Here is a 15,863-nt window from a genome sequence, read left to right as displayed (position 1 = left end):
GTTCAAATAACCGCCAAATACTTTAAAACGCAACAAAATACGGGAAATTAACTGACTCAGTGCTATAATGCACTCTTCACCTTTCCACATTATGTATAACTCACTTCTGATTTTCATAAGGGCATTATTTGATGCTGTTTATGTGACGTTAAGGTGCCAGAAAACAGTACTACGAAAAACTTTTCATCGTCTTTCAACAAATTTTCCAACTAAAACTTGTAACGTCAGATTCTCCATGACTGTTGAAACCTCAAATACACAACAAAACCAATTTTTGGACTTGTTAACTGTGAAATATATTAAACATTGCAGGAGTTCCCTTGTTTTCAAAACTCGTGTTCTCCCGTTTTAAAGTCTGAATTCAAGTTAGGATAAAAAAATATTTTAAAATTGATTCCTTGCACCACTAGTCTGCAAAATATCCCTTAAAACTTCTTCTTACCTTTTGGAAATGAAAGCCGGGTCAAATGATGACATGACTGAATTTAAAACCATCGTGCTAAGAAAAAAATATTCTCAATCAAATGAATCCGTGAAAATAATCAAAATTAAATGCTGTTACAATAATTCTTATGATACGCAATTTTTCTTCTATAATTGAATCCCGCTATCTCAGACCATCAAGGGGGAAGGGGGTAAGAAAATGGTCCAACGGGGCCTCTAGAAAAATAAAAATCCTTCGTTACCAATGAAATATTTCAATTTGTTCCTATTGTTCTCCAATATTTTAATCAAATATTCTAAAAACTCACCTGTGGCAAGATTTGCAATTCTCCAAAATTTCGGCAAGTACCTCCTAAAATGAAATTGTTTAAAGGTATCATGCACTTCAAAGCAGAGCCCGGAAAGTATGGCGGACACATGGCAGTTACGATCGTCAATGAATACAAAAAAAATAGCCACACCCAAACCCAGCCTTGTTTTTGCTGTTTTCTTGAAGTAAGTTATCAAAGTTTGAGGGTAATGTCTGGGAGAAGAATGAATAGTTTTTTGAACAGGCCTTTAAAAACAGGCCTACAGTAATCAGCAATCCGAATATCCACTATCAAATCAGTTCTTGATATAGCAGCTATATAATAATTAATACCATCACCCTTGCAATTCGCATTCTAGTTTTATAATTATGTGTCATTTCATGGTCCAAATATTCTGAACCAAAACAACTATGATCAGACGATATATCTTGAAACTGCGTGATTTGAAAAGACATGGCCATGAAAAGTTACCTTTTGATTCAAATACAAACATTCTTGATGCAACATTAAAATACATTCAGGCCTCAGAACGGTTCCAGTAAGTTATCAACTTTCTCGTGAAAATCTCTCTCGTGTAAATTACTTTCTCTTTTGTCTAAATTTCATTCCTTTTACGATTGGAGTGGTGTCACTCATCATGTCTGGGCACAAATCTGTTTGATTAACAAGAAACATAGGTAGACTTGATATCTTCTTTTAAAAATAGCTTTTGTGAGTATTTGTCATATCTGCAACGCTATTGGAACGATGGGCGACGCCACTCCAATCACTTTTGTAGCTTATTATTGTAAAAATTGTATCTCTATGTTAAGTGTAAGTCTTACGGTTGTTATGCATTTCCATGCTCCCTAGACTTTTGTATTGTAATTGTTGTCGTTGTAAATTTTTATGTGAATATAAAAAAAAAAAAAAAAAAAAAAATTTGAAAAGACGAAAATGTATTGCAAAGGTGAGGGGAATGAGTCTAGAGGCTCTTGTGACCAGGTCCTTTTGGATGCAGAAGAAAACCTTTTTGATGATAAGAAATAGGCCTTGTTATCAGCCTATTGTAGATTGACAGTTTGCGTAGTCATGATAATCTTATCACTGGAAGGGGGTGTTCCCCCTTTCCCCCTCGTTAACCTAATGATAATATATAATGTATATACCAATAATACTACACCTCTGATGCTTTGAAAGATATGCACTGTAGGATCCATTCAACGGCAGGCGCGTATAATTGCAGGTACTTTGGCATCTCTGCAAAGAAAATCTTATGGATGTTAAGATGTAGCCTAATTTGATTGAAATCGTTTATCACGATCGTGAACGCCATAGCAGATTTGTAAAAATTACTCTTTCACCTATTTCCTGTCTGTGACTCCAAACTGATTCAATTAAACAAATATTGAGAAAAGGCAACAAAAAATATAAAAGCATGAATGATCCTATTTTGATTTAGATAGCAAAAAAGAAAAATAATAACTTGAAATTTATATTTAAAGAACATTTTCTCAACCTTTCACCTTAACGTCAATAATTTCATGACGCCCAGAAGGAAACATGATTTTACACCCAACAGCCTGATAGATGGTGCTACAGTTTTAAGACCCCCTTTTCCATAGTAAAATGTTGATATATCTGATATGAATTCACATACCCTGACCTTGAATGGGGAGATAGAGACTGGCATGCATGCTATCTTGTATAGGCATTTGGCTTCGTAAATTTGTCCAGGGATGAATATGCATGCAAACATAAACAGGCAGAAGATGGGGCGAATTTTGCAGCTATTTAGCAAAGAAGCTTCTTCTCCCTTTTGACGCAACAGAAGATAAACTACATTTCTGAGAACCTAAAAAACCGTTCTGCTTTCCAGTTTCCACACTTAAAACCTTTGAAATAAATTTCAACTGTCTTCTAGTATACGGACTAGGGCTTTAATTGTAAAATGTTCTGAAAAATGGATAAAAATCTAAACCTATAACTCTCCTGAAATAATAATGATTTTTGTATTAGTTTAAAATTTACCATATAACTGACCACTTTGAAGAATAACGCTTCAGACAGACCTTCCCTACACGCCTTTCGACTGACAAACAGAGAAATCTCAAAAATACAATTAACGTAATAAAGAACGATATAAAAAACTAATTACCAATTCCTTGCTTTGCCAGAGAATTCTGTACACTTACATCGGTCATCTAAATAGAACAAATCTAGTTAACCAAAAACATCTAAAGGCCCAAAGGCCAAAAACGATGTTCATAGAGCATAAAACATTATCATACATAATCAAGCAATGCCAAACAAATGTATGAAGATGTTTGAAGTGAAATTCGCGTGAAAATTTGCAAGAAGAAGTTGTTCTTGAATATCGTCCAACACATGTGTGATGATGTTTGACGATGTTTTGTATGACGATGTTTTATCGTGTAGACGGGCCTTAAAATGCAAAATTTATCGTGGCATTCAATGGTACTCTGAACAACCCTCAAGCTTATAGATTGTTGAAAAATTAGCTTTCATTGGAGCATGCTAATACGAGCAACCCATTTATATTTTTCTGGCATTTCAAAGTGGTAAGCATGCAAAAAATATTGCTCAGCAAAAAAATGATAAGATCTTCTTTTTCCCTAAAGCCTCTAAAAATTTGAGTTCCTGAGAAATAGATAAATCACTTCTATATTGCACACATAATACGGACCCCATTACAGTAAAGACATAAAGCCCTGGCCAAACGAATAAAACATCGGCATAAAACATCATCCAAAATTGTTGCATAAAACATGTTTTATTCGTTTGGCCACCACGTTTTACGATGTTTTACGATGTTTTACGATGTTTTGCAAAATTTGATTTCCATCAAACATTTCGTAGAACATCTCTTTTGTTTTCATGTTTGATCAACAATGTTGCGTTCGTTTGGCCACCCCTTAAAACATTTGTTTTACTAACGCAAGCGCAGTAGGTTGAAATTTGGCATATACAACGCAGTAACTGTAGGAAGCTTTGCGGCAGCGATTGACCATTACAGATGTTTTAACATGTGTTTGATTCGTTTGGTCAGGTCATAAAACATCGTCAAACAATGTTGGTACAAAAATGTTTGACAGTGTTTTACGGATGTTTGATTCGTTTGGCCGGGCCTTAACAACGCGAGTCCTTTTCCAATTTTATCACTATACATTGCTTCCAAAATCCCCCTCATAATACAGCAAAAGAAGCTAGTCCCATTCATATACTATCCGGACCTGTGGGTTTCTTAATAGCATTCATTCTCTTGAGGTTGTCGGTTTTATTTAAAATAGCATGACTTACCTGTCCGTATGAATAGAGAAAATCAAAGACACATGGCTTCTGGTGGTCTTTCACTTTCGGAGCAACGTTCATACCAACCTGTGATGAAACTTTCAACTGTCAAAGGATGCACTAAATTGATCATAGAAACAGACAAAAATGGTTATCGTACCTATATTGATGTTTTACTACTTGGCAGTAGAGCGCTTGAAGGAAATTGGCAATACGATATGTGACACAAGGCTGACATGTGAAAAATCAGAGATACACATTAAAACCCATATATAAGTGCCTACTTTTATAAGAACCAATGGAGTAAAAAGTGGTATTATCAGCCACATCAACACCAACGTACATAAAAAATTACATTGACTTCCTATTTTTCCGTGTAGATATCAGTACAGCAACATAAACAACAAAAAAGTTACGCAAATCGAGAACAAGACAAACAATCTCAATTGATAGCATATCAGAACACTTTACAGATCAGTTTTATTATTTAATAAGCATGGACTTTATAAGAAGCCTAATCTCAAATCACTAAATGACGAGCTTGTTTTTCCTTCAAAGTGGAAAGCTCTTTCTTCTTCTCATACATGGTCCCTCTACCATTTATGCAATTGCCTCTTCTTCACCCTTTTTGGGATACTCGTTTACAGTGTATTAATATTGTGTGAAGACAGTCTTTTTGGCTTTTCTCTCTTTCTACACGAGCAACATAAATACAGGCCACATTTTTGTGAAAAACTTAGGCCATCGTCCCTTATGGTCCGACTCAAATTTAGGCATGCAGAAAAGCGCACAACGGAAAAAAACCTGGGAATTATCATCTGCCTTCTTTCCTTCTACCTTTATTATTTGTCAATATCAAATCAGACTCTCGTTGAGCCATTTGTTTTCAAATTCAGAGTAAAGAGAGAATAAAGTTACTCCCAGTTGGGTTTTCTTACTTGAATGAGACTTTATCCCGTGTCACACGTTCAGCCACTCATAAATTGTCGAGAATCTCAACAGCCACTAGGCCAATGAAAGTGCTCCCGATACCCCAATCCCCCCCCCCCCCCCCCCCGTGAATAAAAATTGTGCAAGCTGTTGTTTGGGTTTCAACTAATATTCGTTTCTGAGAGACAGAGAAACATGTTGTCGGGGTTTATTTTGTTTTAGCTAAAACGCCGACCGTGGGAATGGCCAAGAAAGTTGAGTTGCAGGAAAAAAAGAAAAGTCGAAATCCGCTTACTTTTAAAAGATTCTCCTAGCATTTATGAACAAAATTAAACGATAATTAGCAAAAAGTACAAGTAATGTCGTCGGCAAAATGGTTTTGCGCGTTTTTTGAAGATAAACAAACCCAAACTCCTTCATTTTAATGTTTATCATTGCACAGTCAGAATTCATGAAAAAATTGAGTCGTTCCGTAAGGGGCGATGTGACTCTAGTTTCCATACGTCTATTACGAACTTTTATCAGCGAATTTGCAGTATATTATGCAAGATATACGCAAAACATTATCGATTACTCCTTTCTCGCTCTAGTTTTCATTGGTCTTTTGAATCGCCAGTAATTTCATCGCTTGAGTTTTCCTTTGTTCTTGGGGATCGTGAGTGTGTCAGTGCAAGCTTTGGTTGCCAAAGCAAGACTATAATACATTTAATTGTTATTTCTAAAAGGGGGCCAACCACTCAGCTTGCCCGCCGCCCATCCGCGCGGTCACTAAAGTACCGCGGGAGCAATCATCAATTGGCCAGGAGTTCCTCGAGAGGATCTCCTAGACCACGCTTCTTGCTCAGGGAGGCGGGCTATACCTCCTCATCGTGGTTGGGGATGTTGTCTTTGTTGATGGGCAAAGACGGGACGCGTACTATAGAAATGATCCTAGTAAGTACGGTCTTACCGATCAATGGTTGAAAAATCTCTCCTGTTCTCAAGATGAAAGGCACTAGATAAGGGTAGTTGTATTTGCGCATGCGTAATGTGGAAAAAATCATATTTTGCAAAAGCTGTTACTGAGATTAGATGTGACTGTCAAAGTATTTTCTTGAATGTAAGAATAATTTTACATCAATTATAAGTCATAATCTTTGCTCATTAAATGATATATGATATCTTTATTCAATTTACCACTGGCACTGACTTAGAGGTCACAAGCAACAATTTTTTAGATGTAAGAAGTTTCAAGCACACAGAAAAAGAAGATAAATAAGAGTTTCGGGATACATAAAAATAGCTTGGCCCAGTGCGAGGGGCAAGGGGATAATTGCCCCTGGGTTCGTAAGCAAAGAGAAAAGAAAAAAATTATATCGTTGCTTCTTATGGTTTATGTTGTACTTATAATTAAACAATCTCTACTTTAAAATATGACATGGTAACATCGAGGGGTAGTTCACCCTTGCAAAAAGTGTACGAGATTTCCACAAAAACAAAAGGATTTCCAGGGATTTTCTCATAAAACAATAGGATTTCCACCAAAGGTGTACGAGATTTTTATTAAGTGATTTGCCCCTCGGGTAACATGACATGGTAATTCTCTAAGTAAAAAAGAGCTTTAACAGAGCTTTTAGAATAAAAATCAAAAGTAAACAAAAGTATTTTAGGTTTATTCCTTTGGGTAGGATGGGGCCTAAACATTGGGCCTGCCCCTTGGCCCGGTGTGGCTCTCGGTGGCCTTGGACAAAGCTCAAAATAACAATTCAATAAGTCATTCTGAATAATTGTAACAATACCTACCCGACATAAGTACGCTCTTGCGTAACAAGCAACCAACGGGTTTCCAATGCCACGAATTTGCCTTACAAGTCGCGTCAGTGCCCGGTAATACTCCCTGAGAACAAAAACATCGTCCATCTTATAAGCATACAATCTTTGTCATTTAAAACATGGCGATGAATTTCATTTCATTTCATTTCATTTCATTCATTTTCAATTGTTTAGCCCTTCAGTTAGAGAAAAACTGATTTACAGGGGGCCATACATTAAATACCTTCTAATTCAAAATAAATATTATAAATACAGCATAATACAATAAGATTAAAAGAAACAAAATTAAAACAAAAATTAATATTTAAAAATACTTTCAAATTAAAATTACCATTTAAAAAAGACTTTCATCATTTAAAGCTAGCGTGTGCCACTGAGTAAGCGGAATATCAACGGGTTAAACTGTACCCTAGCATTTTGAAAGCAATCAAAACAAAATATTCTGGAAGTTTTGGAAAGCTTTTTTCAGAATTGTGTTTGAAGCCTATATTTAGGCCCACAGAGAAAAAGGCAAGAATGGAAATGCTCCGGGGCCTAGTTGGCCAAGAAGCCTGTAAAATTATTCAAATATTACATTTTACGTCAGCGGAACTGATATCAACTTTTTCTTTGTTTACTATGAGATAGAAAATATGAATGCGGTAGTTAGGGTTCACTCTGTTGTTTCCACCATACAAATTACAGTCTTTCCTTCTTTTGCAAGCTGAACTGGAGGGCTCATCTTTGATAATATTACAACATCAAAAAAGGCCGTTGTTTCCGTGGATCCCAAGGGCCCATCGTTAATCTCGGTTGGCCTGGCTAAATTACTATCATGTTAGCGACAAAGATTAGATACTACAAAATTGCAGAAGGTTTCAGTTGGGCGTTAGTATGCAAGCAACAGCCAGTTGGATACATAAAGGATGACTTCTTATATGTCAACGAAAAAAACATATTGCAAATAAAATGGCTGACTAGCAAAAAAGAACCTATAGTAAATACTTACCCTTTAGTTAGGAAGTTATAACACTTCAAGATTGCCATTTCCACGTACCTGATTGAAGAAAGTGTCAAAGAAAACACTTTCCTTAAGCAAATATCATGTTATTTGACCTCTTTAGTACAGACGGAATTTTAACGCTCATATACGAAATGTGGAATCTGTGTCTTTGTTATAGGTGTGTATTTTTTTCTGCAAGTTCTTTTATCAAGGTCTTGATTTTAAAAAAGCAGTTTTCGAAAAAAATTATATTGTTTTTGTTCTATATATACAAAGGTTTCTGCAAGAAGAAGAGGTATGCTGACGCAGTTTGCCTAAATCTCGAGTTCACATAGTTTGCATAAATACACGAGCTAAAGATTCTGCCTTCAACAATTTAAATTTGTAGGAAACATTGCAGTTTCTGCCCAAATAGCAACCACTTTGAAGATAATAGACTTAATTGAAGATAAAGATTTTGCCATGGCCATTGGCAAGAAAGGAGGTCCTTTTTGCATGTTAATTTAGGTTTTGGTTAGAGGCAGCTATTTATAAACCATCGCTTAGGTTGGCTAGTCTAGTGCTTTTCAAAATTTTTCAAATGTACCCTTACTAACGAGGGGGGTTGGTGTCTAGGGTAGCTGATCGCTCGTGGCTAAGCAACCGTAACAGCAGGAGCAAACGATTCTGTGATAGAAATATAATTTGCTTACTCGAATCAGATTCAATCATTGGGAAGTTACCTCGTTTATTTGCCGTATGAGCAGCTCTAGCTTTAGGGATTTCCATGGAAAACGCAGCTCAAATTGTTAGCGACAAAAATAAGAGACAGAAAATGAAGATATCATTGGCAGGAGTTTCAAGGATACAGTCTTGGTATCAATTCTCTGATTGACGCCACTTTGTAAAACCAGTTCCTACAGGTTTCCTTGGCACTCTCGGGTACTTGATCCGGTGTAAAGTCATCAGGAAGTGGAACTGGTTTATTCGAACCACCAGTAACTATGACAGACTTGCTCTTGATTCGCTCGTACACCAAAGTTCCTGGAAATAAAAAGCACTACTGATGACCAGTGGCTTCTCAATGCATAAACCATATCGATTCCCTTTCTATCCACAAAACAAAGTTGCAGAATTTTCATTCTTGATAACGACAGGCCCAGGCCCAGGACCAGCCTCAGCCCCCCAAAGTTCGAGGCTAAAGGACGACATTGCCTAACCAAATATACGAAATATTGTCATCATGCACTATGGCATACTATACGCAAACATACATCAAAGTCTTATTTGTAATGGTATTAAAAACATAAATGTTTCCACTTGTCTGCAGTATCAATGTGTTGAAGCAAATATAAATAAATATATTGAAACACGTTTAACACGAGACACTTAAGGCAAAATACATGAATGGCACCAAGATTGGAAACACAATCCGCATAAAAAGCAGACTTACCAAAATTATCGAGAATATCTGTCACCAACACAAATTTGCTTGGATAGAAAGGCATCACGGATATATCACCAAGCAGCTTGGCGCACTAAAACCAAATAGAAAAAAGTTGCCCTCTTGCTTACAAAGAGGAGTCTCGTCCTCTGTAGATTTTGTTCCAGTCTGAAAATAATCCGTTTTTGGAGAAGAGGGTCACCTAGGCTTTAAAAGTTAGCGATGCATAAAAATGTCTGGTTAATTCATAAATGAAAATTACCGTTTAACGGTCTGTGATATAGTACTCTAACCCGTATAAGCAGAGTTGTGCACACTTTGGTGTATAGAACAGGACGGTTTTAAGTTGCTACTCCATTTTGCAGCTGTATTGCCTAATGAGCACATTTGTCCAAAAACGTCACTATTGTATTGTTATCTAGCATCTTTTTTATTAGAACTCGATTCATCGTTTCTTACTGTAAACAGTATAGTACTATAAGCAAAGGAGATTAGTCTACGTCGAGTACATGCAACTGTATGATTGATAAACCCTATATTTATATTAGAAACTGAGTCCTAAGATGACAAAAATAGCACTGATAACCCGAACTTAAAACAACGCTCGAAAATGACTCTGCTAAAGATGGGGATGGGATGGAAATGATCCCCCTCGTCTATCAGGAACCTATTTCCTGCTAAATTTACATAGACAATAGAAGGAAGAACTCATTGCAACTGATAAGGTGTTTTATTTCAATATGCTTGATGGATTTAAACCAAGGGCTCAGTCAGTGTTTCTTTTTGTTATCAAGGCAAACAAGACGGGCTCTACGGCTGAGCAGCTGAACCTGTAGCATTATTTCAAGATATGTCTATACGAACAACTCTAAAACAGACCTGTATTGATATTTTCAGTGATTTCACTCGTTGATCAGCACCCCACGCCTTTAACAGCTCCTTCAAAGGATGAATTGACAAAAATAAGATAAAAAGGTTTAGAACTTTCAAATAGCTCTATACCACTATTGTTCGACCAAAGAAAGGTTTCGTAACAATCGATCTTTCTTTGCATCGTGAAAATCAGAGTTTTTCGTCTCAAGTGTTCAAAAACAGAAACATCCTATATCTTTCAAGGGCTTATGAATATGAATTGAAATTTAGTATGTATATCTTCTTTGCTTTATGCAGAGGTGCAATCGAATTGCAACTACTAAACTGTAAATTGAAAGTACTGTATTGAATGATACTACCCATTTTGGAAAATATGTGCGTATTTCTTCAACAAAATTGAATAAGAAGTAAGTTAAAAGCCATACCTGATTTAGGTCATCAATCTTGTTGACATAATCCTGCTGGCTGAGGTTTAGCATTTCTTTTAATGATCCCTTATGAAAACAATAATCAATATATAATCTAGCTTCGTTATAACGTTATACAATCTACCACTGATCAAGTAAAAATCTTTAGTGTTTGGTTACAAAATCAATAATATTTGGTGTAGGAATTTTGAAAAACTATAAGGGGTAATGCAACGAGAGGTACTAATTCTACAAAAGTCGGGTCAGCTCTCAGGTCCTTTGGTTATCAATGTGAAGATGCAACGAAAAATTCATTGAAATTATCTTAATATCAGGTATAACGTGGCAGCAGTTAAATAATTTTTTGGTGAAAAAATGCATTAAAATCATATTAAATGCAAATATGCTATATCCAATGGCGTGACAGAGGCAGCCAGGGCCCGTAGGGATTTTTTAGTTTGACGCCCCCCCCCCCCCCCCTGCCCCAATTTTAAGCATTAGTAAAACAGCATAGACACAGCATCAAATGCTAATGAACAATTTTTCCATTTATTTTGACTGAGATATCATACAGGCTCTGCCCTTTGAGCTCGTTTATTGCATCCAGAGTACTAACAAAATAACAGATAAAATTTTTGCCAGGGGCCCCTAAAGGTTGGGGGCCCTTAGTTTTTTACTAAAGGTAACTTTAGTCAGTTCCACCACAGGCTATATTCAGATGGTAGCAATTCTGTACTCAAATTCAAACCCTGAATACCATTCTTTTTAAATGTCATCTGGCAACCTTAACATTAAAGAATAGCATATGCTAGTATTATAGGGTCTGTTTTAAACCTGCTCTACAAATATCTGCAATTATATTACTTGCAATACGACATAAAGGTTTATAAATGTCCTCTATTTGAAAGTCAGATAACTGTATATGTCCCCCAAACACATATAAATTCATCAAAATACAAAACAAAAATTATGGTAAGAATATAATTAGAACCATATAAATAGATTATCAACTTGCTCAAGTATTCCTAGGTGCTTAAAATCTTTTTCAGTAACAGTGCCATCATCCTATCGACCTATATAATTTAGGTGAGATCAACACAATTTTCAAACATGAAGCATTGCCACCTACCTCTTCAAAATCATCAAGCTGTTCTAACCTTGTCTTCATTTTATCTGTTGCAGTTGTCGTCATTTGTTTTGCTATGAGAGGAAAGCATGAGTTCTCATGAGGCAATTTTTGTAGGACTTAGTTTAAGCGTAAAAACAGCAACAAACTATACAGTATCTAAAATATTGTAGTAAAATACTGTACTAATATAAATATGTCTTCAGCCTCAGTGAAGAACATGTTGTGAAAATGATAATAAAAGGCTGAACAGTTAATTTGCAAATTGCTTATTGATACAGATGTTAAGCTAAGAATGTCTAGAGAGATATTCTTTTGAGGTAATGAGTCCATAGAAAAGAATTTTATCTTTGGGGCTATGAGGTTTTCTTGTAACTTTTTCACATGATCAGTTATGGTTCCTCTCCATCTTTCTAAAAATGCATTCATTAGAGATGATGAGGTACAGTGTAGTAAATGTAAGTATATATACTACATGATATTTCAAAAGAGTTTAGACCAGCAATTTTCCAATAGTTTTTTTGCAAGGTATAAACATTTTTCCTCATTGCCTTTGAGTTTTAAACAAACTGAAGAAGACCAACTTTGTATAAATGTAAACTGATGCATCTCATATGCTTTCATAGCATTGCTTTCAAAAAACCTTGTTCTTGGTGTTCTTCAAAACCAATCCACAGATAGCATTGATGAAATCTCAATTATACTATCTCAATTATAAAAAGTTATCAGCGCAGCTTTGTATATGAGGGAAGGGCAATAACTCTTTCATACCAACAATGTATCAACAATGGAACTATTTAGCTAGTTTTGGCAAACCCAATCCAAAAAGTGATCAGTCTGATTATGTTAATTTAAACTTAAAGAAAGTGGGTTGCAGAGGTAAGATTTAAAGTGCTCACCTTTGTCTACTTGGGTTCCAGAGAGAAAACTCTGCAAAAATTGCATAATTGTATAAAAACTATTGTATGAAATGATAAATGAATAAATAAGCAGAAAAAATGTTTACATGCGAAAGAACATAAAAAAGGTTTTCACTAGAGATGGCTATTCCAGTATCGCTTCTTAACTGATGATTCATTTTGTAAAATGGCTTTTTCGTCTTACTACAAGTTACAAATAATTCATGCTGAAGATTGCTTGAATATACCCTGTGAAAGACAGTGGTGATAGGTGAGGGCTACCTGATGCAATAATTAGCAAATAAAGAATTTTCATTACATATCAAAGCAAAATTCGTTGTATCAGAAAAAATGGCAGTATTTTCAGTTCTCTTATCTTGAAGATAGGAATTTGACATTGATCATGTATCAGAATATACAGATTTGTTGTATCAGAAATCATAACAATTCATAATGTTGTAATATTTCCTTGTTGATGATGTTTGTACCATTTGCTTTAAAAACTTTCAGCTGTATTGCCTCTGTAACAATCTATCTTATTGTTATTGAAAGCTCTATAATATCACTTTTGTGATGTTGAGCTTAATAGATAATTGATCTTTATTTTTTGAAAACATACCTCAAATGGGGGAATGTTTAATTATCATATTAATTTGATGATGACAAACACAAAAAGTGTGGTAAACTGTATCAATATTACTCACAGTTGTTATTGAAAGTCTCTCTGATGTTGTATATTTTGACAGAATATTTATTTTCTTGCTTGTCCAAGCCTCAAAACTATCATCAATATATTCTTCTTCAGTTTCTGTAATTTCTGCTTGACTAAACCTACTCTTGATAGGCTAGAAATAAACAAAATTCTAACCTTAAGTTAAAATAACAGAAACTACAAACATAAAGATTAACTGAAAATTCACTTGGATACAAACAAATTGGTACAAAAAATATACAAAAATGCAGGCCTTTTCATTTGATGTGAGCGATCATTTGCGATCACATCAGCACGGAAAATTGCCAGTGAATATCAAATCCTGTTCAAATTTTTTGGAATACTATTATAGGCACTTAGCATTTGATCATTGTCTGAAGGAGTTTAAAGCGTCTTCAAAAAAGATTTGGTATAATAGTTTGCAATCACCCAGCAATAACGTCTAAAAGAACTTCATGAACTTTATAACATTTATAAATGAAGCACATTTATATTAGGTATTTAATATTTCTTGAAATGTGCCAAATCATCTTAAGACAGGATTATACAATTTGTTATAAACATTACTGCTGCTTTTAGCATTTGTTGATTTTCATTATTAACATTTTTTATCTTTACCCGGAATGATTGCTGGCACAAGAGAATCACACAAGCGCTGGGTCCCTTGTGTGGGCTACTTCTTACGAAAAGGCCTGAAAATGGTTGATATCAAACTGATAACTAAGTATAAGTGATATGATTTAATGATACACTTTATTAGACATTAGAAAATGATACACTTCATTGTGGTAACAACTCTCTCATGTTTGTATATGATGAAAAAGTTGCCAAAATCATGCTTGACGCTGTACAGGCAGAGCTGTACATGTTTATATATAGAAGAGAACAAATAATTTGTTTACTGGTCTATCACAAAGTGTTCGATGCCATCTGTTAATGGTTCAATGAATATATCATAATGTTTATAAAAGAAGCAACCCCTGTGAAAAATCTTGCAGGAGCCTGTATAGGATCCTCGAAGGATCCTCACAGGATATTGGTAAAGGATCCTACAGGATTGTGTACAAGATTCTGTACAAGATCCTATAGGATTTTGCAAATCCTATAGGATTTGCAAATCCTGATGCAAATCAAAGGTCTGTTGCAAATCCTGATTTGCAGGGTTACCCTGTTGCAAATTATGTTTCACTAAAACTGTTACTCCAAAATTCTTTAATCAGAAAACAGTCTTTTTCAAACATCTGGACAATGAATATTAAATATATGGATAAAAACAGATGCATACTTCCTTCTTCTTTTCTTCCAAAGTCTGTTCTTGTAGCATCATTGATAGTGGATCAATGCCTTCAAAGGTCTGTGTTGCCATCATTGACAGTGGATCTGACATTTCAGCCTGTTCTTTTGGCTTCTCTTTCTTTTTCTCCTTTGTTCCTTTGCTTGACAAATTCTGAATAAAATAAATTTATAGGATCGGTGAAGTTTACAAATTTTATGTCTATTCTACACATGGTTGATTTTGCAATACTGCTAGAATATCAAGGATCATAAAAAGGAGGAAAACACCCCTTTTCAATATCATTTCATTTTAACATATTTGAATAACACATCTTCTCTTTAACTTCTGATCAACACAATTCTATATCAACTCGAAGATTCATGCAGAGTAGCCAAGCCAAACACATCTTGCATGAATTCTGAGCTTTGAAAGCAGCAAGAGCAATAGCGTCAGGATGAAACTAACAAGAAATAAAATGTAAGAAATGTAGCATTCACTTACTGTTACAACAGTCCCCCTTAATGGGTGCTCCTCTGTTGGAACTGATTTGCACTGTCTCTCTTGTTTCTCCATGTCATATTCACGTTGGCTAGGTACCCTATAAAAATTTTAAAAATGGCTATTAAACAATATTTCAAGATAGGGAGGGGGAGAGAGAACAGAATTGTTTACATGAAGTTATTATTTGACCTCTCATTGATGCAGCAGGCACAAAATGGAGTACCTTCATTCATATATCATTATTTAAAATTAAATTTCGATTTACTGCGATTCACTAAGATTAACTACGAGGCAATTTCAAAGACTAAATTACCTTCTGTACATTGCATACTATCTAAAAGCAATTTTTTTGTAAATAATAAAAACATTTAGAAAAATTCACTAATGAAAAATTAGCCAAAGAGTATTGCCTGTCAGCTCTATCTCAGTTTTCCACCAATTACATAAATTTTACCTTCAGAGGAAAAGTAACTTACCAGCTGTATTCTGAAGCCATCGTTGCCTGCTACAGTCAACAGCAAGAGCAAAGCTCTAGTAATTTGCTTGTGCGAAAACTTTGGCCTTTCTGTCTTCCTTCTTGTTCCGCAAAGTGAACGAATAAGAGGCTGTTTCACCTCGAGGTCCAGAAGTACAGGAGATCAGGGGTACAGCTCAGGATTGGTACAGCTGGGGCAGTGCCCTAGGCCCAAGCCCTGACGGGGGCCTATATTCGAAAATGACCTTTTTTATTCTTCAATGATGACGCGTCGTCATTCCATGCTTTCTCCTAAAAGAACCCCAAAAGGCTCTAAATTTGATGTTAAAGTATGTGAAAACAATTATGTGTCGTTAATATTTGATACATTTCTCGATAATCTAAAACTCAGGCTAGCAAAG

At 35.3% G+C, this 15,863-nt stretch overlaps 1 protein-coding gene and 1 non-coding gene across 2 annotated transcripts in view; both read right to left on the bottom strand.

Moving 5' to 3' along the window:
• Window positions 1-15,622, bottom strand: part of LOC135691631 (VPS35 endosomal protein-sorting factor-like) — a 36,838-nt gene extending 21,216 nt beyond the window's left edge. Inside the window, exons 1-17 of the mRNA XM_065209557.2 lie at window positions 15,464-15,622; window positions 14,988-15,084; window positions 14,496-14,657; window positions 13,203-13,343; window positions 12,499-12,529; window positions 11,603-11,673; window positions 10,492-10,560; window positions 10,073-10,132; window positions 9,203-9,287; window positions 8,619-8,793; window positions 7,777-7,824; window positions 6,759-6,852; window positions 4,056-4,133; window positions 2,893-2,938; window positions 1,918-1,994; window positions 753-796; window positions 443-499 (exon numbers count right to left, since the gene is read on the bottom strand). Coding sequence (XP_065065629.2) covers window positions 443-499; window positions 753-796; window positions 1,918-1,994; window positions 2,893-2,938; window positions 4,056-4,133; window positions 6,759-6,852; window positions 7,777-7,824; window positions 8,619-8,793; window positions 9,203-9,287; window positions 10,073-10,132; window positions 10,492-10,560; window positions 11,603-11,673; window positions 12,499-12,529; window positions 13,203-13,343; window positions 14,496-14,657; window positions 14,988-15,084; window positions 15,464-15,483 — 1,355 coding nt within the window. The 5' untranslated portion in view covers window positions 15,484-15,622. The remainder of the gene's footprint in view (window positions 1-442; window positions 500-752; window positions 797-1,917; window positions 1,995-2,892; window positions 2,939-4,055; window positions 4,134-6,758; window positions 6,853-7,776; window positions 7,825-8,618; window positions 8,794-9,202; window positions 9,288-10,072; window positions 10,133-10,491; window positions 10,561-11,602; window positions 11,674-12,498; window positions 12,530-13,202; window positions 13,344-14,495; window positions 14,658-14,987; window positions 15,085-15,463) is intronic.
• LOC135692325 (small nucleolar RNA U3) lies at window positions 5,709-5,923 on the bottom strand. Its single transcript, XR_010516841.2, has one exon. It is a non-coding gene; the product is annotated as a small nucleolar RNA U3 (small nucleolar RNA).
• Window positions 15,623-15,863: the final 241 nt, after the last annotated feature.

This window comes from Rhopilema esculentum, chromosome 13 (assembly GCF_057945365.1).
Source record: "Rhopilema esculentum isolate cy_ngs chromosome 13, ASM5794536v1, whole genome shotgun sequence".
Taxonomy (NCBI): Eukaryota; Metazoa; Cnidaria; class Scyphozoa; order Rhizostomeae; family Rhizostomatidae; genus Rhopilema; species Rhopilema esculentum.
The sequence above is the reverse complement of the archived record's forward strand: the minus strand, read 5'-3'. Positions and strand labels throughout refer to the sequence as shown.